The sequence below is a fragment of the Oncorhynchus masou genome, chromosome 29 (assembly GCF_036934945.1).
Source record: "Oncorhynchus masou masou isolate Uvic2021 chromosome 29, UVic_Omas_1.1, whole genome shotgun sequence".
NCBI lineage: Eukaryota > Metazoa > Chordata > Actinopteri > Salmoniformes > Salmonidae > Oncorhynchus > Oncorhynchus masou.
In genome coordinates, this window is record NC_088240.1 from 29,689,279 (window position 1) to 29,714,982 (window position 25,704).

General features: G+C 46.2%; 1 protein-coding gene across 1 annotated transcript in view; it reads left to right on the top strand.

Moving 5' to 3' along the window:
• LOC135519294 (zinc finger protein GLI2-like) overlaps positions 1 to 25,704 on the top strand; it is a 100,105-nt gene that overhangs the window by 61,297 nt on the left and 13,104 nt on the right. The window contains exons 4-9 of the mRNA XM_064944441.1: positions 5,190 to 5,395; positions 12,588 to 12,782; positions 21,252 to 21,453; positions 22,661 to 22,862; positions 24,286 to 24,396; positions 24,998 to 25,129. Of these exons, the coding sequence (XP_064800513.1) occupies positions 5,190 to 5,395; positions 12,588 to 12,782; positions 21,252 to 21,453; positions 22,661 to 22,862; positions 24,286 to 24,396; positions 24,998 to 25,129 (1,048 nt within the window). The remainder of the gene's footprint in view (positions 1 to 5,189; positions 5,396 to 12,587; positions 12,783 to 21,251; positions 21,454 to 22,660; positions 22,863 to 24,285; positions 24,397 to 24,997; positions 25,130 to 25,704) is intronic.

The following is a 25,704-nucleotide window of genomic DNA, read 5'->3' on the forward strand; positions in this document are numbered from 1 at the left end:
AGAGGCAAATACTAACTTGTTGGCGGTTCCAGACAGCCAGGCAAAGAAAGTAGAGAGAGAGAGAGAGAGAGAGAGATCCACCGAAACAGGATGCCTGAATTCACATAACCTTCAGTGTTGGGGAGGAGAGGTAAAGGCTGCTATCTGTCTGTCTGTTGGTCCAGAGAAAGGCTTCCTTAACTCCTTGTTCCACCACCCTGGAGTTGCCATAAAGACTAAGGCTACTTAAAAAGAGGTGTTGAATACAGTAGGTCCAGGTGGCCCTAACCAGCCTATGTCCATTTACTGCCCTGCCCCACACCAAAAGGACCGCACAGAAACATCCCCCTCCCCTATCCTCTGTACTCCACATGCATACACACAGTTATGCACTTACTCATATGTTTTTGAAGCTCAAACAAGCAATCCCTTGTCCAAATGCACTTTTTCTCACACTAGGAATCCAACAATGGGATAGCAGAGAGTAGCTACATAAGCTGGTAATCATACAGTGAAGCAAACAACAATTACCTCAAGTAGAAATGTACTGTAGGTTGTGTGGCTTGTATTCACTCTCCACTTTCTACTCCTCCTACAATATACAGTGCATTCGGAAAGTATTCAGACCCCTTCACCTTTTCCCCATTTTGTTATGTTACAGCCTTATTTTGAAATGGATGAAATAACAAAAATGCACACGACAGCCCGCTTGGAGTTTGCTAAAAGGTACCTAAAGGACTCTCATACCATGAGAAACAAGATTCTCTGGTCTGATGAAACTTAGATTGAACTCTTTAGCCAGAATACCAAGCGTCATGTCTGGAGGAAACCAGGCACTGCTCATTCCTTGGCCAATACCATCCCTACGGTGAAGCATGGTTGTGGCAGCGTCATGCTGAGGGGATGTATTTCAGCGGCAGGGACTAGGTGACTAGTTAGGATTGAGGGAAAGATGAATGGTGTAAAGTACAGAGAGATCCTTGATGAAAATATGCTCCAGAGCGCTCAGGACCTCAGACTGGAGCAAAGGTTCACCTTCCAACAGGACAACAACCCTAAGCACACAGCCAAGAAAATGCAGGAGTGGCTTCGAGACAAGTCTCTGAATGTCCTTTGGTGGCCCAGCCAGAGCCCGGACTTGAACCCGATCGAACATCTCTGGAGAGACCTGAAAATAGCTGTGCAGCGACGCTCCCCATCCAACCTGACAGAGCTTGAGAGGATCTGCAGAGAAGAATGGGAGAAACTCCCCAAATACAGGTGTGCCAAGCTTGTAGCATCATACCCAAGAAGACTCGAGGCTATAATTGCTGCCAAAGATGCTTCAACAAAGTACTGAGTAAAGGGTCTGAATACTTATGTAAATGTGATGTTTCAGTTGTTTTTTTATACATTTGTAATATTCCTAATAACCTGTCTTTGCTTTGTCATTATGTGGTATTGTGTAGATTGATGAGGGGGGTGGGGAACTATTTAATACATTTTAGAATAAGGCTGTAACATGGAAAAAGTGATTCTGAATGCCTTCTAAATGCACTGTACATAGCTACAGACAAAGATAAAGAGACGACTGTCTGTCTTCCACTCTCCCAATTACTTCATAATATAAAATAATAATAATAAAATAAATTATAAATGCCATTTAGCAGATGCTTTTATCCAAAGCGACTTAAAACCAATTTATGCTTGATCTGAAAATGTGGTCAGAGGATCCGTATGGAGGGGGTGACACAATTGAGAAGCCTCCGGAGGCATGCAGAGGCCAAATCAAGCCCCGTGCCAAATCGAGCTCCGTACTGCATCACCGTGCACCTCCCAAATTTTGTAACAATGTGGAGGGCTTTGTATAGCTGGTTGACAGTAGGTGGGGCAGGGAGGTCCTGTATAAACACAAACTCACTTTCTTGAAAACTTCCTTCCTAACAGCTCTGCAGTGCTACAGGAAGCGCATGAAGTATGAATGCCCTGAATTCTGCAGAGGCCGTATCGCAGTAAATGCTGTACGGCCACTGCAGACATCAGATTGACCATGCAGGGCCTTTCACAGTCATGCTTTCATACATGTTATGTATGGGTGGTTCCGGAAATCAAACCCTCTATCCTGGCGTTGCAAGCGCCATGCTCTGCTAACTGAGCTACAAAGGACCACTTCATTTTCATCAGTTTAGTCTGGTAGCCACCCATGGCGCTATGTATGATGGAATTCTCTTTAAATGACAGGTTCTGATGTAGAGACAGCCTGCTCTCACAGGCTTGTTTGTTCAGGATTGTTGCACTACATGCTCTGTCTGACTAAGACCTGTCTGTGGAGAAACAGTTCAAGTAACATCTTGTCACAAAGTGGGCAGACTGACAAGACTTCAGTAATAGTAGCTGTCAGAGAGGGTCTCCTTTTTGTTGTCTCCTGACAGGCCAAGGTAGTACATTTCACCTCATTATCAAAGACTCAAAAGACTTAACATGTTCTGTGTCATACTGTGACAGACAAATAAGGTTTTGATGATGATTATGTGTGAAAACTGCAATGTGTTACTGTGGTATTTTGAAGCTCAAAGAACCCCATCGAAAAAGGCATTCAGAAACGCTTCACCATTGAAACAAAGGAATTCAAGGGATTTAAGAAATGCATATGTGTCAATTGTATGTCATTTCTCCATTTGAGCTCTGATCAAATAACTCATTTAAGTCTGGGAGGTAGGGCACGACCAATTCATTTCGCACCAGTCAGGTTAGTTGTTGTTCATTTTTGCACTTCAAGCTTGTTTAGATTCCATCTAGGAGGGGGCTCCCATAAGGGAGAGCATTCACAGCCTCCACAAACTAGCCAATTTCAATTTCACAGTTTCAATTAAGTGTATTGACTTATATTCCAAATACTTGAAAGGAGTCCAATACCACTGTATGTATAAACACAACATTGGCCTCTTATCTGGCTTTAAATGTTTATTAAGAAATGGCACATTTGAAAATGTTCACTTGTGTACTCTGTGTTGATTCTCTGTGGCTGAGGTCGGGACCACAGGCGAGTCAGTCAACGTCCAAAATTGTACCATATTCCCTATTTAGTGCAATACTTTTGACCAGGGTCCATAGGGCTTTGGTCAAAAGTAGTGCACTATATAAGGAATAGGGTGCCATTTGGGATCGCAGCCTCAGCCCGCTCTAAAGGCTCTTTGGGGTCGTCACACCTCAGATCCCACCGGTGCCTCCAAATGACACTCCCCCCACAGCGCAGCGATAACCGGGAACACTGTGGCTAAACATGAAGGACGGTGACCAACCAGCACGGTCCGTAGTGAATTACTCAAACAGATAAGAGCACTCTGGTGACAGTTTTACAAAACCTGGAGCATCAGTGAAGCTGAACGCTAACCTGTGAAACTTGCACAGGCCTCTAGACCTGCGCTGGGTGGAAGCTCCAAGGGGAGGGAATCAGCTTGTGTTTTTGTGTATGGAGCGTCTGTTTCTTCTCAGCTCCCCCAAAACAGAGACCTCTTTATGGGCCGTCCATTGGAGGGGTTGACGGCAGAAAGTTGGCCATCAGACAAGGCTGGTTGTCTGTAGGCGTTTACTGGAAACGGAGGGAGCAGCAAGAGCTGGGTTGGGTGCAGGTTGGCTCCCATACAGAGAGGGGTATAAATGAGAGACTGAGGTGAACCCAGGCCTTGCCAAGAACGCTAACATCTCAGACCCACCTTTCAGACCCACAACCAGCCTCTGCCAGCTTCTCATCCCTATGGATTTCAGTGGGAGATCAGTATAACCAAATCCACAGATTTTACGGGAAGAAGCCATATCAGTATTTCAACTATTTTCTTTACCTCATGTACTCCTGGCACATATCAGAATTTACTACGGAAATGTGTGTTGTAAGTCTAAGGTACAAGTAGTATCTAATATGAATTCTTATCATTATAACTAATGGATGTTAAAACATCTTTGTGTATACTAACTTATATCGGCTTCAAATACTTTTTTCTTCAAAGCAAGAGCATTTGAGTTGCTTTTGTGTGTTGCCTGCCTGCCCTGCAACTCATCAGTTGAGCAGACTGAAGTCTGGTATGCTGAGCCCCCAACCCCGCCGTCCCCACTTTCTCCCATCCTCCCCCACCTCCTCATCCCACTCTCCTGAATCCACCCCCATGTCCCGCTCCACTTCATCAACCCTCTCCTCCCCCCTCCCCAATGGACAGCATACTGTGACTCATTACAGTGGAGATTTGGAGACTAATGAAGTGTGAGGTCGTGGTACTGGCCTGCTTTCTTTAAAAACGCCTCTGGACACATCTACTCCTTGGTTAAGAGAAGCAGCCTGTAGTATAGAAGAAGCCTGTAGGCCTGTATAGCAGCAGACAGAGAGTGGAGAGGTGAGGATGTGGTACTGGTCTGCTTTCTTTAAATCCTGACATCTTCTCCTCTTCACCTGTTTCCAGGTGCTGTACTGCCTGGCTCACCACACACAGAGGTTTCAATTAGACCCAACAACCATATTAACACAAGGAGTAGCATGCCCCTTCAAAGCACAAGCTTTGCCAAAAACAGTTAAAAGAACTGTGCCAGCGGCCAGCAGACAGCCGGCACGGTATTCAGTGTTCTATTCTGGCTTCAGGGAGTAGCGATCAAGAGTTACAGCAGCCTCCTGGCTGTGTTTCTACAAGCAGACCTGCTAGTTACCTGCCAACAGATGACACATTTATATCCCACTGACTGTGACCTGTGGGCTATATTATCAATGATTCAACTTTAGTCAGGGTATCTTGTTCTATTAATCTGGTAGCTTGAAGGTGGCCAACTAGACGCCTCAGTTTTTTACAGTTGCATCCGGATGGATGTGCTGACTCGTAACAGGTCTAAGTACTAATATGAGAGACACCTTGGCTGTGCCCACCCAAACAGACACCCAAACAGTAGGCTTTTTCATAGGAGTGTAGTCTGAGACACTCAGTCTCAACTTGTTCAATGCTTCAGGCAGGAGCGGTTCACAGATCAGGAACGCTAGTAGTGGATCTGGATTGACATGTACATGTTTTCAGGGGCCGACCTGAATGGCAGACATACAGCACATGTAAACCACAAACATGTTCAATTCACTAAAATCCTATTGTACAAAACACTGATTTGCATTACTCTTTCAAGGTATTCATGCTTGTGCATGGTTGTCTCTTTCACTCTATTTCTGTTACTAATTCATTTTCCCTCTCTCTTTCCAGACATCATGGCCTAGCAGGCAGCCCGGTCATCTCAGACGGCATCTCTCTGATCCGTCTGTCCCCCCACGCAGCAGGGACGGGGGATTCCCCCTTCAGCCCCCCTCACTCCTACGTCCACCCCCAGATGGAGCACTACCTCCGCTCCATGCACAGCAGCCCCACCCTCTCCATGATCTCTGCTGCCCGCGGACTCAGCCCTGCAGAAGGTGAGACACGCACATACAAACTACTGGCAGTTATAGGGGAGCTTACTGTAACAGAGCATTAAAAGAAATACAAAATATTAAAAAGTGCATCATATTTTCTACGCCCATATCTGTCAGATTGTGCATGATATACACTGCTCAAAAAAATAAAGGGAACACTTAAACAACACAATGTAACTCCAAGTCAATCACACTTCTGTGAAATCAAACTGTCCACTTAGGAAGCAACACTGATTGACAATAAATGTCACATGCTGTTGTGCAAATGGAATAGACAACAGGTGGAAATTATAGGCAATTAGCAAGACACCCCAATAAAGGAGTGCTTCTGCAGGTGGTGACCACAGACCACTTCTCAGTTCCTATGCTTCCTGGCTGATGTTTTGGTCACTTTTGAATGCTGGCGGTGCTTTCACTCTAGTGGTAGCATGAGACGGAGTCTACAACCCACACAAGTGGCTCAGGTAGTGCAGCTCATCCAGGATGGCACATCAATGCGAGCTGTGGCAAGAAGGTTTGCTGTGTCTGTCAGCGTAGTGTCCAGAGCATGGAGGCACTACCAGGAGACAGGCCAGTACATCAGGAGACGTGGAGGAGGCCGTAGGAGGGCAACAACCCAGCAGCAAGACCGCTACCTCCGCCTTTGTGCAAGGAGGAGCTGGAGAAGCACTGCCAGAGCCCTGCAAAATGACCTCCAGCAGGCCACAAATGTGCATGTGTCTGCTCAAACGGTCAGAAACAGACTCCATGAGGGTGGTATGAGGGCCCGACGTCCACAGGTGGGGATTGTGCTTACAGCCCAACACCGTGCAGGACGTTTGGCATTTGCCAGAAGACACCAAGATTGGCAAATTTGCCACTGGCGCCCTGTGCTCTTCACAGTTGAAAGCAGGTTCACACTGAGCACATGTGACAGACGTGACAGAGTCTGGAGACGCTGTGGAGAACGTTCTGCTGCCTGCAACATCCTCCAGCATGACCGGTTTGGCGGTGGGTCAGTCATGGTGTGTGTTGGCATTTCTTTCTGTGCTCGCCAGAGGTAGCCTGACTGCCATTAGGTACCAAGATGAGATCCTCAGACCCCTTGTGAGACCATATGCTGGTGCGGTTGGCCCTGGGTTCCTCCTAATGCAAGACAATGCTAGACCTCATGTGGCTGGAGTCTGTCAGCAGTTCCTGCAAGAGGAAGGCATTGATGCCTTGGACTGGCCCGCCCATTCCCCAGACCTGAATCCAATTGAGCGCATCTGGGACATCATGTCTCGCTCCATCCACCAATGCCACGTTGCACCACAGACTGTCCAGGAGTTGGCGGATGCTTTAGTCCAGGTCTGGGAGGAGATCCCTCAGGAGACCATCCACCACATCATCACGATCATGCCCAGGCATTGTAGGGAGGTCATACAGGCACGCGGAGCCACACACACTACTGAGCCTCATTTTGACTTGTTTTAAGGACATTACATCAAAGTTAGATCAGCCTGTAGTGTGGTTTTCCACTTTAATTTTGAGTGTGACTCCAAATCCAGACCTCCCTCAATTTGATTTCCATTGATAATTTTTGTGTGATTTTGTTGTCAGCACATTCAACTATGTAAAGAAAAAAGTATTTTAATAAGAATATTTCATTCTTTCAGACCAAGGATGTGTTATTTTAGTGTTCCCTTTATTTTAATTTTATTATTTTATCTTTATCTTTATTTTTGAGCGGTGTATATACAAATCCTAAGAATAAGACAGAAATATAGTTTGAAACTTGTTATGTAAGGGTGTGTGTTGATAGATTTACAGACATTCGGTTCAGTTTTAAGGAGTTGCGATGAGAGGATCAGGCTGTGTTTAAGGGAAATAACACTTAATGGATAGTTCTCACTATAAACACAGAGAGAGAATGTCTGCAATTGGTTTTCAATAGCGGTAAAACTTGCTATCTACCCTTTGATATTTGCAATATTATTTCAGTATTGCAATTCAATCTCCAACTGTCCCATAGTAATGAACGTGTTGGGAGTCAGAATGAGACAGACAGACAGGCAGGCAGCTTTTCTCAGCCAGTCGAAATCATGAATCAGCATCATTTTAGTGGATATTTACAAAGAAATTTCAATTTAAAAACCGGTTAAAACACAACGAAGTAAAAACAGGTCAAACGAAATGAAGTGCAGCTAGTTTGCAGTCTTTCCAGCTTCAGTTTGAAGTGATTGTGTTAGCTGTGTTGCTGGCTAATTCCTCTGAACAACAATGTCCTGACGACAGAGCACATTATCTATTCCAGGTGAAATAGTGTATCATTAGCTCATTATCATTGATGTATCCAAATAAATATCACTAGAAAACAGCTTAAACAAACGCAAACGCAGCTACTTTGTTGTTAGTCTGGCTGTGCTGTTTGACGTGACTGTAAAATATTCGTAGTTGGCTAGCTAGCAAGCAAAGGATAAGAACGTTGCCAGCCAGTATAGCAAGAGAGCATTTAGAACAAAGTCAGGGATGTGTCCACAGATGCAGAACAAGAAGACTCAACGACTGGGTCACGTCATCGGCAACCAAACCAATAGAACGAACGACCAGCCGGCTTGGGTAGCAACTCTAGATTTGTGTCAGGACTATATTTTGTGGAAGGATTAAATAATATGAATAGATTTAAATAAAGTTTTTAATGAAAATACATACAGTTGAAGTCGGAAGTTTACATACACTTCGGTTGGAGTCATTAAAACTAGTTTTTCAACCACTCCACAAATTTCTTGTTAACAAACTATAGTTTTGGCAAGTCGGTTAGGACATCTATTTTGTGCATGACACAAGTAATTTTTCCAACAATTGTTTGCAGACAGATTATATCACTTATAATTCACTGTATCACAATTCTAGTGGGTCAGAAGTTTACATACACTAATTTGACTGTGCCTTTAAACAGCTTGGAAAATGCCAGAAAATTATGTCATGGCTTTAGAAGCTTCTGATAGGCTAATTGACATCATTTGAGTCAATTGGAGGTGGACCTGTGGATGTATTTCAAGGTCTACCTTCAAACTCAATGCCTCTTTGCTTGCCATCATGGGAAAATCAAAAGAGATCATCTAAGACTTCAGAAGAAAAATGGTAGTCCTCCACAAGTCTGGTTCATCCTTGGGAGCAATTTCCAAACACCTGAAGGTACCACGCTCATCTGTACAAACAATAGTATGCAAGTATAAACACCATGGGACCACGCAGCCGTGGAAGGGAGACGTGTTCTGCCTCCTAGAGATGAACGTACTTTGGTGTGAAAAGTGCAAATCAATCTCAGAACAACAGCAAAGGACCTTGTGAATATGCTGGAAGAAACAGGTACAAAAGTATCTATATCCACAGTAAAACGAGTCCTATATCAACATAACCTGAAAGATCGCTCAGCAAGTAAGAAGCCACTGCTCCAAAACCAACTTAAAAAAGCAAGACTACAGTTTGCAACACCATATGGGGACAAAGATCATACTTTTTGGAGAAATGTCCTCTGGTCGGATGAAACAAAAATATAACTGTTTGGCCATAATGACAATTGTTATGTTTGGAAGAAAAAGGGGGAGGCTTGCAAGCCGAAGAACACCATCCCAACCGTGAAGCACGGAGGTGGCAGCATCATGTTGTGGGGGTGCTTTGCTGCAGGAGGGACTAGTGCACCTCACAAAATAGATGGCATCATGATGGAGGAAAATTATGTGAATATATTGAAGCAACATCTCAAGACATCAGTTAAAGCTTGATCACAAATGGGTCTTCTAAATGGACAATGACCTCAAGCATACTTCCAAAGTTGTGGCAAAATGGTTTAAGGGCAACAAGTCAAGGTATTGGAGTGGCCATCACAAAGCCCTGACCTGAATCCTATAGAAAATTTGTGGGCAGAACTGAAAAAGCGTGTGCGAGCAAGGCCTACAAACCTGACTCAGTTACACCAGCTCTGTCAGGAGGAATGGGCTAAAATTCACCCAACTTATTGTGGGAAGCTTGTGGAAGCCTACCCAAAACATTTTACCCAAGTTTAACAATTTAATGGCAATGTTACCCAAATACTAATTGAGTGTATGTAAACTTCTGACCCACTGGGCATGTGATGAAAGAAACAAAAGCTTAAATAAATCATTCTCTACTATTATTCTGACATTTCACATTCTTAAAATAAAGTGGTGATCCTAACTGACCTAAGAAAGGGAATTTTTACTCAGATTAAATGTCAGGAATTGTGAAAAACTGAGTTTAAATGTATTTGGCTAAGGTGTATGTAAACTTCCAACTTAAACTGTAAATCGTTAAATGTTGGTTACCCTTTGCATAAGAGTCACTTAAGTAAGTGTGTGTGTATGTGTGTGTGTGTGTGTTTGCATGCGTGAGCCTGCATGAATGTGTGAGTGCTTACGTGAGTGTAAGAGAGCTAGAGAGAAAAAGAAAGAGTATGTGTACACATGCTAGAATGTGTGTATACATTTCTGAACAAATGTTTGGGTATCGGAAACCATGGAAATTAGCAAAGACTAACAAAGCACATTTCCCTCCCCAATATGGAGCTCATATGATGACAGGCCTGTCCTCACGACCCTGTTACAACAACAGGTTGAAGGGAGTAGAGAGAGCTGCCTGAGAGGCGACAAAGGCTGAGAGATAGAGCTGTCTTAGAGGCCCAATGATAAATCACTGAGTGTACTCCCCTGTTGACTTTAATGGCTTTGTGGCTTTTAGGAGAAGCAATGCGGAAGAGATTCTGTCACTGATAAAGTGGCAGCAGAGGCAAAGAAGTATGTCATAAAATGGAGGGCATTAAGCTTGAGTGAACATAAATAAAGTTGTGTAAGCTTGGAGCCTATCGGAGAATACTGTAGATAATTCTAGAGATAGAATACCTGTAAAGTAGTTGTAGACAACTTGTTTTGAGTGTAGTTTTAGTAACCTACTACCTGGACACTACTGTTAATTGTCCCAGAGATTATTATTTTTCTTATGTTGTTGTGGAGTTATACAATCAGTCAATTTTATCAGCATATCAACTTGGTTATATCAAGAAAGGGACAGATCTTCCAATTATAGGAAACATCCACACCCTTTATTGTCAGTGTTGTCAATGTCTACTATATGTCTGATACAGCAGTGTAGGGTCACTCCAAACCATGTAAATGAGATAGAGCCTCCTTGCTCTGCGTTCTGTCTGTTGAATTCCCTGGCTTTTTGAGCTGGTTTCACCGGGACAACTACTGGTTTTATCCTCTACCCTCCACTACCATGTTCCAGTCCTTGTGTCTGACCTATCCACTACTCTCCACCATCCTCATTCGGTCTGTCCAGTCCACTACCCTCCACCATCCTCAGTCTGTCTGTCCAGTCCACTACCCTCCACCATCCTCAGTCTGTCTGTCCAGTCCACTACCCTCCACCATCCTCAGTCTGTCTGTCCAGTCCACTACCCTCCACCATCCTCAGTCTGTCTGTCCAGTCCACTACCCTCCACCATCCTCAGTCTGTTTGTCCAGTCCACTACCCTCCACCATCCTCAGTCTCTGTCCAGTCCACTACCCACCACCATTCTCAGTCTGTTTGTCCAGTCCACTACCCTCCACCATCCTCAGTCTGTCTGTCCAGTCCACTACCCTCCACCATCCTCAGTCTGTCTGTCCAGTCCACTACCCTCCACCATCCTCAGTCTGTCTGTCCAGTCCACTACCCTCCACCATCCTCAGTCTGTCTGTCCAGTCCACTACCCTCCACCATCCTCAGTCTGTCTGTCCAGTCCACTACCCTCCACCATCCTCAGTCTGTCTGTCCAGTCCGCTACCCTCCACCATCCTCAGTCTGTCTGTCCAGTCCACACAAAGCAGCTACTGGAAGTGGTTATGTGATCCGAGCAGGCGAGGAGAAACTAAAGCTTCTCTGTGGGCCTCCTAGCCAGCACAAACAGACGCCTGTTGTTTTTTTACCACAGCCAGCCCTAATTAGTCCTGATAGGACCGTTTTGGTGTGGCCCATGGTTTAGGCACTGCAGAGGAAGGAGGCTCAAACCTTCCCCCTTCTCTCTCTTCTCCCCAGTTTATCTAACTAACAGTAGTCAGGGGTGTTTGGAGTAAAACATATATACTTTAAAATGACTAAAACTAAATGGAAACTGTGTAGAAATGATAATAGACCTACATTCATACAGTTTCTTGACTGTGTCCATCTTGCTAATAATCACCCAAATGAAAGCTAGACATTCAGGGAGCATCGGAAATTGTAAAAACTATGGATAGAGGACAATTTTTTGCAAATTTTTACGGCGAGGAAATATAGCACATTTTCAGTGCAGCCCTCCGGACCTCTTTGATGACTGACTGTGGACCCCCAGGGTAAAATTGGTTTGACACCCCTACATTAGGCCCTTTAAGGGAGTTCAAACCTCCACCCTTCCATCCCTACTTTCTTCCGTTCCTCCTTTCTCTATCTGTGGAGACGTTAGCCTCTGATATATCCACAGGGGCAAACGGAGAGCAGGAAACTAGGGGAGGAGGCCACAGTTATGGATATAGGCCTCAGTGGCTCGCTGCAAAAGGAAAGAAAACAAATCTACATCTCCCTCTTACAGCTTGTGACACTTTTAAATATGGGTTTACAGGGTGCAGGTGTTAACACGTTCTACATCAATATTTCCGTAATGCTCAAGGGTTTCCCTTCTCTACCACTATGGGTGTGTGTGTGTGTGTGTGTGTGTGTGTGTGTGTGTGTGCGTGCGTGTGTGTGTGCGCACACGTGCGGGTAATCTGTCTCAATGAATTTATGTGCGAGACAGGAGAAGAGCAGGACTGTTCTATTCCCTCCTTCTTTCTCTTCTTCGTTTACTCCCCGGGGTCATTCACACACCTCAGCAAACCTCAAAGACTTCACCTATCTTTTATCAAACGCCTTTTGCCCTCCAGGCATCTTCTGTAGCATAGATCTTCAAACCTGTGAAGCAACGCACCATGTCTGTTCCCCTCTGTCTCTCCGTCTGTCAAAACTACTACTCACTGTTTTGGTCTGTGTCTCCCTGCGTCCTCTCATTTCACCCCGTCCCGTCTCTCTCTCTGTCTGTTCCTGTGTCAGTCTTCCCTGTCCCCATGTCAGTTGTTCATTAGTTGACCTGTGACACATCTCTCACATCTCTCACCTCTCACATCTCACCCCTCTCTCCATCTCTGTCCGACAGTGACCCATGAGCACCTGAAGGAGCATGGTCTGTTCAGCCTGCCCCCTCCACCTCCAGGTGCCAACCCTGCAGAATACTACCACCTCATGGCCAGTGGCAGGAGCACTTACGGAGACCTCATCATGCAGACCGGGGCGGCCGCAGCAGCAGCAGCCGCAGCAGCACACCTGCCCGACTACATCAGCCCTGTGGATGGTGAGTGACCCTGAAATCCTGAAACACACCTTCCTGGGTTGTACCCCAAATGACATCCGATTCCCTAGATCAGGGGTTGGCAACCCTGGTCCTTGAGTGCAACAGCCACTGCACTGCAGGATTCTTTCCCAACCAGACACCACACCTGATTCTACCAATCAATCAACTTAATTGGCTAAATTCATCACCTGGTCTAAAGCAAAACATGAAGTGCCTCTACAGGGTTTCCTACCCCTGAACTACTTTTGACCTGACACAGCCCAGGTCACACTGACTATTATATGTGGGACTCTCCCACCTCACTGAGTGTACCAAGCATTAGGAACAACTTTGTAATATTGAGTTGCACGCCCCTCCCCCTCAGAACAGCCTCAATTTGTCAGGGCATGGACTCTACAGGGTGTTGAAAGAGTTCCACAGGTATGCTGGCCCATGTTGACTCCATTGCTTTCCACAGTTGTGTCAAGTTGACTGGATGCACTTTGGGTGGTGGACCATTCTTGATACACACGGGAAACTGTTGAGCGTGAAAAACACAGCAGTGTTGCAGTTCTTGACACAAACTGGTGCGCCTGGCACCTACTACCATACCCAGTTTAAAGGCACTTAAATCTGAATGGCACACATAAACAATCCATGTCTCTATTGTCTCAAGGCTTAAAAATCCTTCTCTAACCTGTTTTTGTCCCCTTCATCTACACTGATTGAAGTGGATTTACCTGGTCAATAAGGGATCACAGCTTTTACCTGGTCAGTTTATGTCATGGAAAGAGCAGGTGTTATTAATGTTTTGTATACTCAGTGTACATTGTGAAGTACCCATAGGCCACACTACTAAATACTGAGAGCCTCATCACCCTTTGTGCTTACCTCCAGGTATGTGGTGCTGTGCTTTTCATAATGTCCTTTCTTCTTCTTGTGGCTTTCTGTGTGTAAGACTTCCCCACAATCAAAGCAAGAGGAGCATTCCTTGACTTATAAAAACCCTCAGTCGTAGCAGGGGGTGTCTATAAACACAGAAAAGCCCATGACAGAAAGGCCCACCACTGTTCTCCCAACACAGGCCTCTAATTTACACAGCTAGTCACATAGTGTTTCAGGTGTGTTACTCTGTTATGAGTAACATCCTACAAATCCACAGTGGTAACCTTAAAAGGGCAACCATGTTGAGAGGGAGAGGAAAAGAGAGAGCGAGAGAGGAAAAGAGAGAGCGAGAGAGGAAAAGAGAGAGCGGGAGAGGAAAAGAGAGAGCGAGAGAGCGAGAGAGGAAGAAAGAGGAGAGAATGAGATGGAGAGAGAGAGAGAGAGTGAGTGTGTGAGAGATGAGACAGAGATGAGAGACAAATAGAGAAAGAGAGAGAGAGAGGTTTGGCAGTGGATGGACTATATTTCAGGCAGCAGCAGATGCCAGGGCTTCTGAATCTGTCTCTTCTCTGTTTCTCAGTCAGTGTTATGGCAGGTATACTGTAAATCTGTGGTCCCTGCTCTGCTTGTGAAATCTAACGGCAGGAATAGAGGATAGTGGCAGGCAGGGGAGATTTAGTGACAGTGTGACAGAAGAGACGTGGTGAACAACCCTGCTTTTCACAGGAGAGGTCAGACATATGGTCAGGGACCATAGCCTTGCAGACAGTCCCGGGCCTAAGAACAGAGTGACAAGTAAGGCCTGATAATGCTGCTAGCACCTGGAGATTATATCAACTCAGGAACCTTCCAGTTAGCTGTATGAATGGGCAATACAGTGCTACAGAGTGGAAAGCTAAACTAAACTGTCCATGAAAGTAAGCCTTTCGATGCCTTTCGACCGTCAAACGCATACATTCTCTGCCTGCCTGGCACAGACTCCCGGTTAGGTATCCATATCACTTTTATCCGGTCTCAAACCACCCAAGGGAAAAAAGCGAGAACGAGCCATCTACCATCTAACGGTGTTTGCACCTCTTGTCACGCTCTCCGTCCACCCTGCGTGACGCTAAAGCACCAATCCTCATGTGCATGCTAGGAAAACCTTACCGCCATGATCCCTGCCAACGCAGGATCCACCTCGAAATGAACCGTTTAAATTACCCCTCAATCACTAAATCAAACATGAAGAGAGGGAGGAGGAGGAGGGGAGGGCATGCAGATTTGGGCATAGAGGTTGTTGTCTTCCTCCTTCACTACTTCGTCCCTCCATTCCTCCATCCATCCTCCCACTTCTCTCTCCCGGCGTGACCGCCACTGCTGCTGGCTTCCCACAGTTGTTTGGGGAGGCTGTTTGCTCAAACACCCACAGACACCGACTCACAACAGCACAGAACTGGGCCTTCTCCTCGCCTCCCCGCACCCCCCTCACCTCCACACCTCCCCCTGGCAGGTTTATTTGGTGTTCTCTACTTCTCAAACCTGGCTGGGTTTGATGTGGTCAGCGTCCTGGGCACTCTCTGGCTTGAAGCTCTCCGTCAGTGCGGTTAGCGAGGCTAGCAGCTCCACAGACACACACAGGCTCTGTATTGACCTAGCCAGCCAGCTAATGGCTCAGAGTCTCAGCATACGGCCTGGCTGAATAAAGAACCTCATTTAATGGCAGAGAGGGCGATACATATGCATCGAGACCGCTACGTTTGTTTTGGAAGCCTAGCTCTGATAAAATAAAAGAAATTCATATGCATATTTAAAAATCAATTTATGCTCTAATAAATTTATTGGACCTACCACAAGAGCTGAGTCCTCAGTGAACCCAAAGTTATAATATGGCTGGTTATTTTCCCTTCCCAATGATTCCTATTAGTACTGCAAACATGAGAGAGTGGGCTTAAAAAATAGTGATGGTTAATAAAAGGGAGAAATGTGTTCATGGAAAATTCTGCAGACTAGCCCTAGTGCCGGGTGTACTTAAAAGTTTTAAGACAGTCAGGTGTTCTCATAGTTCCATAGGGCTAAATGTATGGATTTACTGTAAGTTTTACCACTTGCCATTAAGCAGAGCTATAACCTGGGTCTTTTCTCAAGAACATAGCTGAATGACACTAAACATGGCACCCTGATGCTGTCCAGTTTCCCAGAGCTAGCTGCTCAGGACAGACCATGTATCCCTGTCCCCATGCGTGGTACTGTATACAGTACGTTGACAATTGTATACCGTAATACAATTAATGAAACAGTCAATAATCTGATCATTAATCTGACTGTGTGCAAACCCATTCTCATTTTTGGATCTTTTTGTTGAGGCCTTATGCTCCGCAGAGAGTGAAGGGGAGTAGGTAGCTAAGTAGTAATGCTTTACTCTAAGAACACATTATGGGCCCTGGTCAAAATTACTGCACTATACAGTATAGGGAATAGATTGCCATTTGGGATGCACCCCCGTAGCTCTCTGCTCCTCTCCTCCGCCCACTGTGTGACTGATTGAGGTATGGGTGCCATGTAGGCTACATGAAGTCTGCTCCGACAGGCCTACAAAACAAACACAGACAGATCCTCCTGCCGTCCGTCAGTTGGTTGGTTAGCGTGGGCCGTGCTGAAATGCCAAGTGTGCCTCCGTGCCAGTGGCGTGCTCTGACGCGCTCATCCACTAAAACAACATGGACCAATTTCCCCCGCTAATAGCAGACACAAATGTTTCCACCAGACCAGGCAGAGGCCAGTTGGGCCTTGTTCCCTAAAGCCCTTAGTAAATCTATTGCGTGTGGCGTGTGATGTTATGAGTGGTCTCACCCAGAGATCTCTGATAGATCGATGGATAGATGGAACAAATCGGTCTGGAAAATAATCTGTACAGCCCTCCTCTGAATTTTTGAATACCGATGTGGCCCTTAAGACAAAATGATTAGCCACCCCTGCTCTAGCTGGATCAGCATTTTCACCCTTTTCAGTGTAAACTTAAATACTGTAAATCCTACAGATTCCACTTCATCATGTCTTAATAGTAAGCTCACTGAGGAACGCGCCAAACAAGGCTGAACAAGGGGGGAGGGTTGTAGAGCACTAACAGCATAGGACCCTGCTGCCGGGAAAAGAAACTCAAAGGTCCCATGACAATAGCTGCTGCCAAAGTAAATGTCTGCCATGCAGTCAGAGGAAAAAGAGATCTTAGTGTTTGGGGAGGAGGAGGGAGGAAGGGACGGAGAATGAGGGGGGTCTTGTCCAGTCCCTGCGGACTACATACACAAACACTTACTGTATGAACACACATGAGCCCCCGGCAGAAGTGTGCACATACACAAAAACACACAGCTGGCTTTAGCAGGACACTGGGGGCTCATAGGGGAATCATCGCAGTGAGCTCCCTCTAATAAAATGTGCAGTGATGGTATTAGCGAGATTTACCAGGAAAAATAAACATTCCTCCCCACTCGGAGGAGAGCAGAGGGGATCGGGGGTGGCTGGACTTGGCTGGGGCTCTTGGCTGGCTGGTACCCAGGCTGCGGTGTTGTTTAGGGGGGAGATTGGGCCTCGCACTGGGCCTCACTCCCTCGCCTCGGAGGACCAACGCCTGACCCCTCATGCTTTACCTCAGTCTGGGGTCATCTGAAAGAGAGAGAGCTAGAGCAGTGTAGGTAGTGGATCCACTGTACAGCAACCCTACTAGAGAGAGAGACCGAGTGAAAGACAGACCAGAGAGAGAGACAGACCGACATAGCCAGAGAGCAGCGGAGGTAGTGAATCAACACTCCTAACTAAATGACCCAACAAAGCCAGGCCCTCCACAGGGCTCCACTGGCTCTCCTGATGGGAAAACAGAGCCCAGATAAAGAGACCCTACATCCCATTGTAATACCATTCTCTCAGGCTAACTACTAACTACAGGCCTCTAAAGCCTGTTGCACTGAACAAAGGGAGACTACCTTTGTGTGCTGTGTGTGGAACCTGTGCCAACTCTCATTCGGGGGGCTTTGGTTTGGGGGTTGTACTGGGAGGGACGGGGGGGTAAAGGATTAGGGATTACTACCCTTCAATTACAGTATTCAGATTTTCCACAAAGCCATTTCCATCAAAACAGCATGGCAGATGCTTAAAATAATCGCTCAGCCCCCTTTTAGTTTTTTTTGTTAATGTGCACTCAAGTGCCTGTAATTATGAACCTATATATCAGTCCAGATCCCCCAATTATAGCCAACCCTCCCTGTGCTCCACTCTGCTCCCACAGAGACAGAGTCCTAGACCTAGAGAACAGGACATATCCCTCGGGCCAGCGCCATGCCACCTCCCTGCTGCCAGAACCTGGCATACCCCTAAATTAGAGCCCCGCCATCGATAAAGCACTCCATCACTGTGTGTGTTGCCTGAGTGACCTCAGGCAGAGCAGATACAACAATGACCTCACAGGGGTGCTTATTTTTGTCCTTTTACACACGTGTTTTCAGCATATACCAACTCCCCCTGAGACACCCGCAGGGAGTGGGGTCACAGCCAGGGTCACCATTATACAGCTCCCCTGAAACAATTAGGGTTAAGTGCCTTGCTCAAGGGCACAGTGAGAGATTGTTCATCCTGTCGGCTCCAGTATTCGAACCAGCAACCTTTCGGTTACTGGCCCAACGCTCTAACCTTAAGGCTACCTGCCACCATGATAAATTGCGTCTGCCTTCAGGCGCTGTCTCTCTAACATGGGAGGCCAGTGGAGGAGTGTATCCTTGGTGTGCCAGGTCCAGGCTAGGAGAGCAAACTCTTCGCTCTCATGCACACACTGTTGACTAACACATTAACTAGGGACTCCTGAGTGGATAGAGAAAGTTGTACTGAATTGATTAGGGAGAACCTACAGTTTTTCTGGGGATGGGTACGGATGGGGATTTTGGGGTTGGAGGTATCAGGAATGAAAGTGGTTGAGACAATATCTGAGGGTAGGGGTGTGGGATGGTGGGTTTAGGGGGTTATTACTATAGTATGTCTGGGGATATAGGGGTGGGTGTTGGGGGGTGAATCAGTATTTTGTGAAGGGGTTGAGACCATGTCTGGGGCTAGGGATATGGAGGGTTTTGGGGGTTGGGGTATGAGTTTTAAGGCTTTCTTTTGGTAAGGGTGTCCAGGGGGTGAGGCAGGCGCCAGTTTCGCCAGGCCTTGAGCCGTACCTCGCTTAGTTTCCTGCTTTATAAAGTGGCACATTAATAAGCAAATCTCCCCTGAGGTTCAGTTCTGTTCTGTGGTGAGCAGAGATGAATAAAACCGCTGCACCACACACACAGACCCAGACACACACACAGACAAACACACGGCAGCTCCACAATGGGCCAGCCCATTCCCAGGCAAGAGAGAAAGAGCCATTACACTCGATGCAAATCTGAATCCACCCCTAGCCTTTCTAAAGAGTATAATATAACCCACTGTCGTATCCGGGTAGCAACCCACTCCTCTCCCCACTCCACCCTCTCTCTCCTCCCGCTCTACTCCCCTGATAACCCCCCCCCTACTTTCGCAATATGCCTAATGATACTTGACACATTTATTTTTTTAGCTTCATAGAAGAACATTCTTAGGGACCGAATGTTGTTTTTGCCAACTTTTTCAGACATCTCTACAGCTGAGTTTTCATAGAGCAGCCAGAGTCCCTCTGAAGTCCTGCAGCTCTCTAAGTAAGCACATAAGCCTTTTGTTTTACAACTCAGCAACATAAGTCTTTTTCACACACCCACACACGTGCGCAGGCCCCGACACCTACCCACACACGCACACCATGTATAAGACTACCGTTTTTTTTACGGCCATAGGTATATAAGTATAGTGGTCTCTGGGTCCATATGGCCTGGAAGAAAGGATCACTAATTTACCCAATAAAGGGTCAGAGGATTGGCTGCAGGTTGACAGTGGTGTGTTTGACATGTTGGCAGGTGGTGGTGTGTGCGTCTGTCCGTGTGTTTTGGGGAGGTGTGATGGGAGCTATTAAGAACTTCCTGTTGCCAGCGCCTCTGATGATGCCCCCTGTTAGGCCTAATAACCCCCCATTCCAGACCAGTACTACCCCCACCACTCTGCCCTGGTATGTGTCCTGCCACGCCACATCACACCAGGGCTAATACTCAGCACCTGTTGGCCCACAGCAGCTGTCCAACGCTACCCCCCCACCCTTACCCCGTATTCTGCTAGCCATTACCCCCTACCGAAAGGTTGCTGGGTCGAATCCCTGAGCTGACAATGTAAAAAATCTGTCGTTCTGCCCCTGAGCAAGGCAGTTAACCCACTGTTCCCCGGTCGCCAAAGACGTGGATGTCGATTTAAGGCTGCCCCCTGCACCTTTCAAAGGGGTTGAGTTAAATGCGGAAGACACATTTCAGTTGAAGGCATTCAGTTGTACAACTGAATGGGAAAGTATCCCACTTTCCCTTTACCTTCCCTACCACCATCTCTGTCTTTCTCTCCCTAGCTGTCACCCATTGCCACAGGAACAGCGTCAAATCCAATCCCACCAAAGAAAAATTCAATTAACTTTTTGAACAACCCTGAAAGACATCTTTCCAAATGTCTTTGACCACCTGGAACCGTTTTATGTAGCCTGTAAAAGGGACTTTCCATTGCATGTCCCAAAGAGGAAGGTTAAAGTGAACTACGTGCTCAATTCAAGTCAGAATTACATGCACAGAACTCGGTTAAGGATGTCTACATGCATTCTTACGGAATAATGATGATTATATACACAACCTGAGGGAATTAGTTCCAAAAGGGTCAAATGTTACACAATACCAAATCAACAGTTTGTGGGAAAAAAACGTAATGTTTTTTTTTTTTTTTTTACTGTAATATTCGTGCTCCAAATACAGCTTAGGTAAAAGCCATCCATGACTCTCTGGGTTTACCTTTACCTTTTGTAGCTATGCTTCATTCTTTTAATGGTATTCTCAAATCAATTTGTTTAAATTGCCTCCATTTAACATGCTGAAATACAACTGACTGGGTGAGATTCTTATCACGGTAATTACAGCAAATTATTGGGAGGGATTCATTATGCATAAGAGGATGTGAGCATTAAGGGGAGGAGGAGGGTTGGGGTGGTGTTAGAGAGATGATGGAGAGAGATATAGGTTACATCCCAAATGGCCCCCTATTAGCTATGTCGTGCACTACTTTTGGTCAAAAGTAGTGCAGTGCACTAAATATAGATAGCGTGCCATTTGGTACAGCATAGACAGACTGAGGGGGACTGTACCTTAGTCTCGGCTAGACTAGCACTAGAATGACCTCTACTAGAACACCTCTGGATAAACAGGCTTCTTCTTCTTTCATCTTAAAACTGTAACTCTTTGGGGGTTTACTGACTGACTGACATTAGTGTTCTTAATTTTTAGTATGCTGTGGGAGTGTACTACTAGTGACATTTTGTTTTCTTCTCACAATTGTTGTAACACTTAGTCAGGATAGGGAGAAAGGGTCACTAGCATGTTATGTGTATAGGCTTTCTTGTTGGGGTTTAGCCTGGGTACTGCAAAGCACTGCTGATGTTAAGAAGGCTTTATAAATATGTTTGTCTGATTGATTGGTGCGCTCGATCTGCAGTGTCCCGGTTTTCCAGCCCCAGACTGACCCCCAGGCTGAACAGAAAGCGAGCCCTGTCCATCTCCCCTCTCTCAGACGCCAGCATCGATCTGCAGACCATGATCCGTACCTCGCCCAACTCCCTCGTGGCCTACATTAACAACTCACGCTCCAGCTCTGCAGCCAGCAGCTCCTATGGACACCTGTCTGTCAGCGGCATCAGGTACAAGATACACTACATGACCAAAAGTATGTGGACACCTGCTCGTCAAACATCTCATTCCAAAATCATGGGCATTAATATGAAGTTGGTGCCCCTTTGCCGCTATAATAGCCTCCACTCTTCTGGAAAGGTTTTCCACTAGATGTTGGAATATTGCTGCAGGGACTTGCTTCCATTCAGCCACAAGAGCATTAGTAAGGTTGGGCACTGATGTTGGGCAATTCGGCTTGGCTCTCGGTCGGTGTTCCAATCCATCCCAAAAGTTGGAAACAGAATCGTCTAGAATGTCATTGTATGCTGTAGTGTTAAGATTTCCCCTCACTGGAACTTAGGGGCCTAGCCTGAAACACAGCCACGACCATTATTCCTCCTTCACCAAACTTTACAGTTGGCACTATGCATTGGGGCAGGTAGCATTCTCCTGGCATCTGCCAAACCCAAATTCGTCCATCGGACTGCCAGATGGTGAAGCGTGATTCATCACTCCAGAGAACACGTTTCCACTGCTGCAGAGTCCAATGGCGGCGAGCATGGTGATCTTAGGCTTGTGTGCGGCTGCTTGGCCATGGAAACCCATTTCATGAAGCTCCCGAGGAAGGCTTCCAGAGGCAGTTTGCAACTCAGTAGTGAGTCTTGCAACAGGACAGATGATTTTTACGCACTATGCACTTCAGCCCCCGGCGGTCCTGTTCTGTGAGCTTGTGTGGCCTACCACTTCACGGCTGATGTTTCTTTCCACTTCACAATAACAGCACTTACAGTTGACCGGGGCAGCTCTAGCAGGGCAGAAATTTGACAAACTGAGTTGTTGGAAAGGTGGCATCCTATGACAGTGCCACGTTGAAAGTCAGTAAGGCCTTTGTCTATGTACAGTATATTGCATGGCTGTGTGCCCGATTCTATACACCTATCAGCAATGGGTGTGGCTGAAATAGACGAATCCACTAATTTGAAGGGGTGCCCACATACTTTTGTATATAGTGTACATGTAGTGCACACACATACAGTACACAACAACTGTTCTACACATATACAGCTCTAGAACTTATGTATTACTTCAACAATCTACACATAGGGCTCAACATACACCAATTAATCATAGAATAGCTGTACAGTTTTAAAAGTTATCGTAACTCTATAACTAAGTGATTACAGTTATTTTATTTGCTGTACTTAAAATGGAGTGTCCTGTCCTTTCCTCTCTCAGTCCGTCGTTCACCTTCCCCCACCCCATCAACCCCATGGCCTACCAGCAGCTGCTCAACCAGCAGAGAGGCCTGAGTGCATTCGGCCATACTCCTCCCCTTATCCAGCCCTCGCCCTCCTTTGCTGCCCGCCAGCATGCCCACGCCCTGGCAGCCTCCACCCTCAACACCACCCACAACACCTCCAGCTCTGAGTCCAACCAGGTGAGTAGCATTGTCTTACTTCAGATATCTGCACTTATATGTCTGATATCTCACAAACACTGGTTTAATTGTGACGTGCATGACGATGTAGTCCTAGAGATCCTATGATTTGTGTTTTATATGCAATTCTATGAATGGAGTTGTGAATACCCAGAGAGGGATACGGCTGAATTCCATTCAGCTATAACACAGAAACCAAAGATCTCTAACGTGAATGGAATGTAGACTGTATATTGTCCAAAGTATACTACGTAAATTATGGATAAAATGATGGCATGCTAAATTAATCCAGCCCAAGAGTGTCATAAACTGTCAAGTGTTTTTGGCTAGGGTTCGCTCAGCTATGAGCTGGAGGATGACTCCCTCCCATTAGCAGCAGTTTTGAACTGTCTCAGTACATAGAAGTGTTTCCTCTGTCTCCTTTATCAACCTATTGTATACATGGTCTCTATGAATGTAAACTTCCCCCTCATCTACCGTCACCCCCTCACACACACACCCATAAATTCCATCACTATGTCAATTTTAGTATACCAATGTACACACAGATACACACACACACACACACACAGCTAAACCCCCCCACACACACACAGAGCTCACTCACTGACATTAATCAGAACCACATTTCCCCTGGTTTCCAGCCATTGAAGTTAGTGTTAGTGAGAGCATGGGGCCCCTGAAGCACAGTCAGCGCCGTACTGTACTGTAGTGGCTGGGTGGGATTTGGATACTAGAGAGACCCCTCCTCACTGACCCCCAACCCTCACTTCATATCCTTTTTTATGATGCTTAAACACACACACACACACACTCACACTGAGCGTCTCCTCCACAGAGCCTGTGACTGAGGCGTAAAAAGGCCTGTCTGTCTGATATGTTGAGAGTTGGTTGGAGGATCAAAGCTCTGAGCGTTGCAGTGTGGATAATAATTTCTCTCTTTTCATATTTCCCCTGGCTGACTCTCATAAAGCAGTCTAAACTGTTTAGTCTCTGTGTCGGGTCGCTATACGAGTTATGGGCCCTGAGCCTGGTGCTTGCCTGGCTCTGGTTGACTCTGAAACCAACCAACCCTCACATCATCACGTTACCATAGAACAGAGCCAGTCAGCCAGCGCCAAGAACAATACTGTGATGTCGCTCTGACTTTGCTCTGAGTTATCTTAACTCTGCCTCTGTCTCTACACACTCCAGAGCACTGCATCTCTGACTCCTTCTTCTGTTTAGCCACTTAGCAGACACTTTTAACCAGTGAGTGCATACATTTAATGTATAATCCCTGTGTGAATTGAACTTGACACTCTTACCAACTGAGCCATTAAGGACCACTCTATCTAACCTCTACTTCTCTCTCTACAGTATGTCCTTCAGAAGGCTGGTATAGTCTCTGTCTCTAACGTGTACCTCCTTCTCTCTCCTGCAGAATGCTGGTGGTGACCCGGCGGTGAGCAGCACAGTCAACCCCATGATCACCAAGAGGCACAAGGTCAAGACAGAAGCAGAAGGACCCCGGCCCATATCACCATGCTTTCAGGTATGTTATCCCACAAGCTATTTTTTTGCTTCCCTTTACAGTGAGTTGTGCAAAAGCAATCTTAGATCATTAAGATGCAGATAAGCAAATGCAGAATAGTACAGTATATGTAATGGGTGCGTGTTGGTGGCAGGGAAGTCAGGTGCAGGAGAAAAAACTTGATAAAAACGGAGTTGTTTAATAAATGCTGATAAAACTCCAAAACCCAAAATGTACTAAATAACAAAAGTGGATACAAAACCCATCGCACACCAACATGATACATGCACAATTACATACAATCAAACAATCTCCGACAAGGACATGGGGGGAAACAGAGGGTTAAATACACAACATGTAATTGATGGGATTGGAACCAGGTGTGAAGGAAGACCAGACAAAACTGGAAAATGAAAAATGGATCAGTGATGGCTAGAAGGCCGGTGACGTCGACCGCCGAACACCGCCCGAACAAGGAGAGGGCCCGACTTCAGGCGGAAGTCGTGACAGTATAGTTGGTTATATACAGTACAAGCTATTGTCAACACACACACAAACTTTGTGCTTGCATGCACATAAGACAGTCATGAACCCCTCTCTGACTGAGTCCACTCATCCACAGGAGCATGTCCTGGACCTGAGTGAGGAGCTGGACAAAGATGAGTGTAAGCAGGAGCCAGAGGCTGTCTACGAGACCAACTGTCACTGGGTCGGCTGCAGCAAGGAGTACGACACCCAGGACCAGCTCGTTCATGTGAGTAATTATTAAGTGATTTTTAGTAACCACACAGAGTTAGGACATCTGTGAGTAGGGGCCTGCTGGTGCCTTTACAGTCAGGGGATATGCTTGTGACTTTCAGTGGACAAAAAACGTAAGGCACGAGAGAGGCACACAGATACAGGAATAAGTCTGAAAGACACCCTCCCATTTCCCCCTTTTTTTAATGTTCAAAATGGCCTCCTCTGCTCCTCATTAAAGCGTCATTCCAGTCAGGTTTAAGATTTAACCAGTCATGGCAGTAGTAACTGATCCTTTCCTGTGGCGGACACGCGCAGGGTTAATGAGGCCTGTTGATTCCGACTGAGGAGACGGAGGTACTCTAACGCCCCTGCAGATGTGACCCCCAACCCCTGGCTCTCAGCCACCTCTGACCTCTGAACCCTAGAGGCATGGCAGTAAATCCATCGTCATACTCAGAGCTCTGGAACTCTGTCCTTTCCTCTCGAAGGAACCCCTGATGCAGCGCTCTGTACTCTACTCCAATAGGCTATGATTAACTGGGATTGTCAGTTCAGTACCCAGACTGGGAGTCTCTGAGCTGAGTCTGG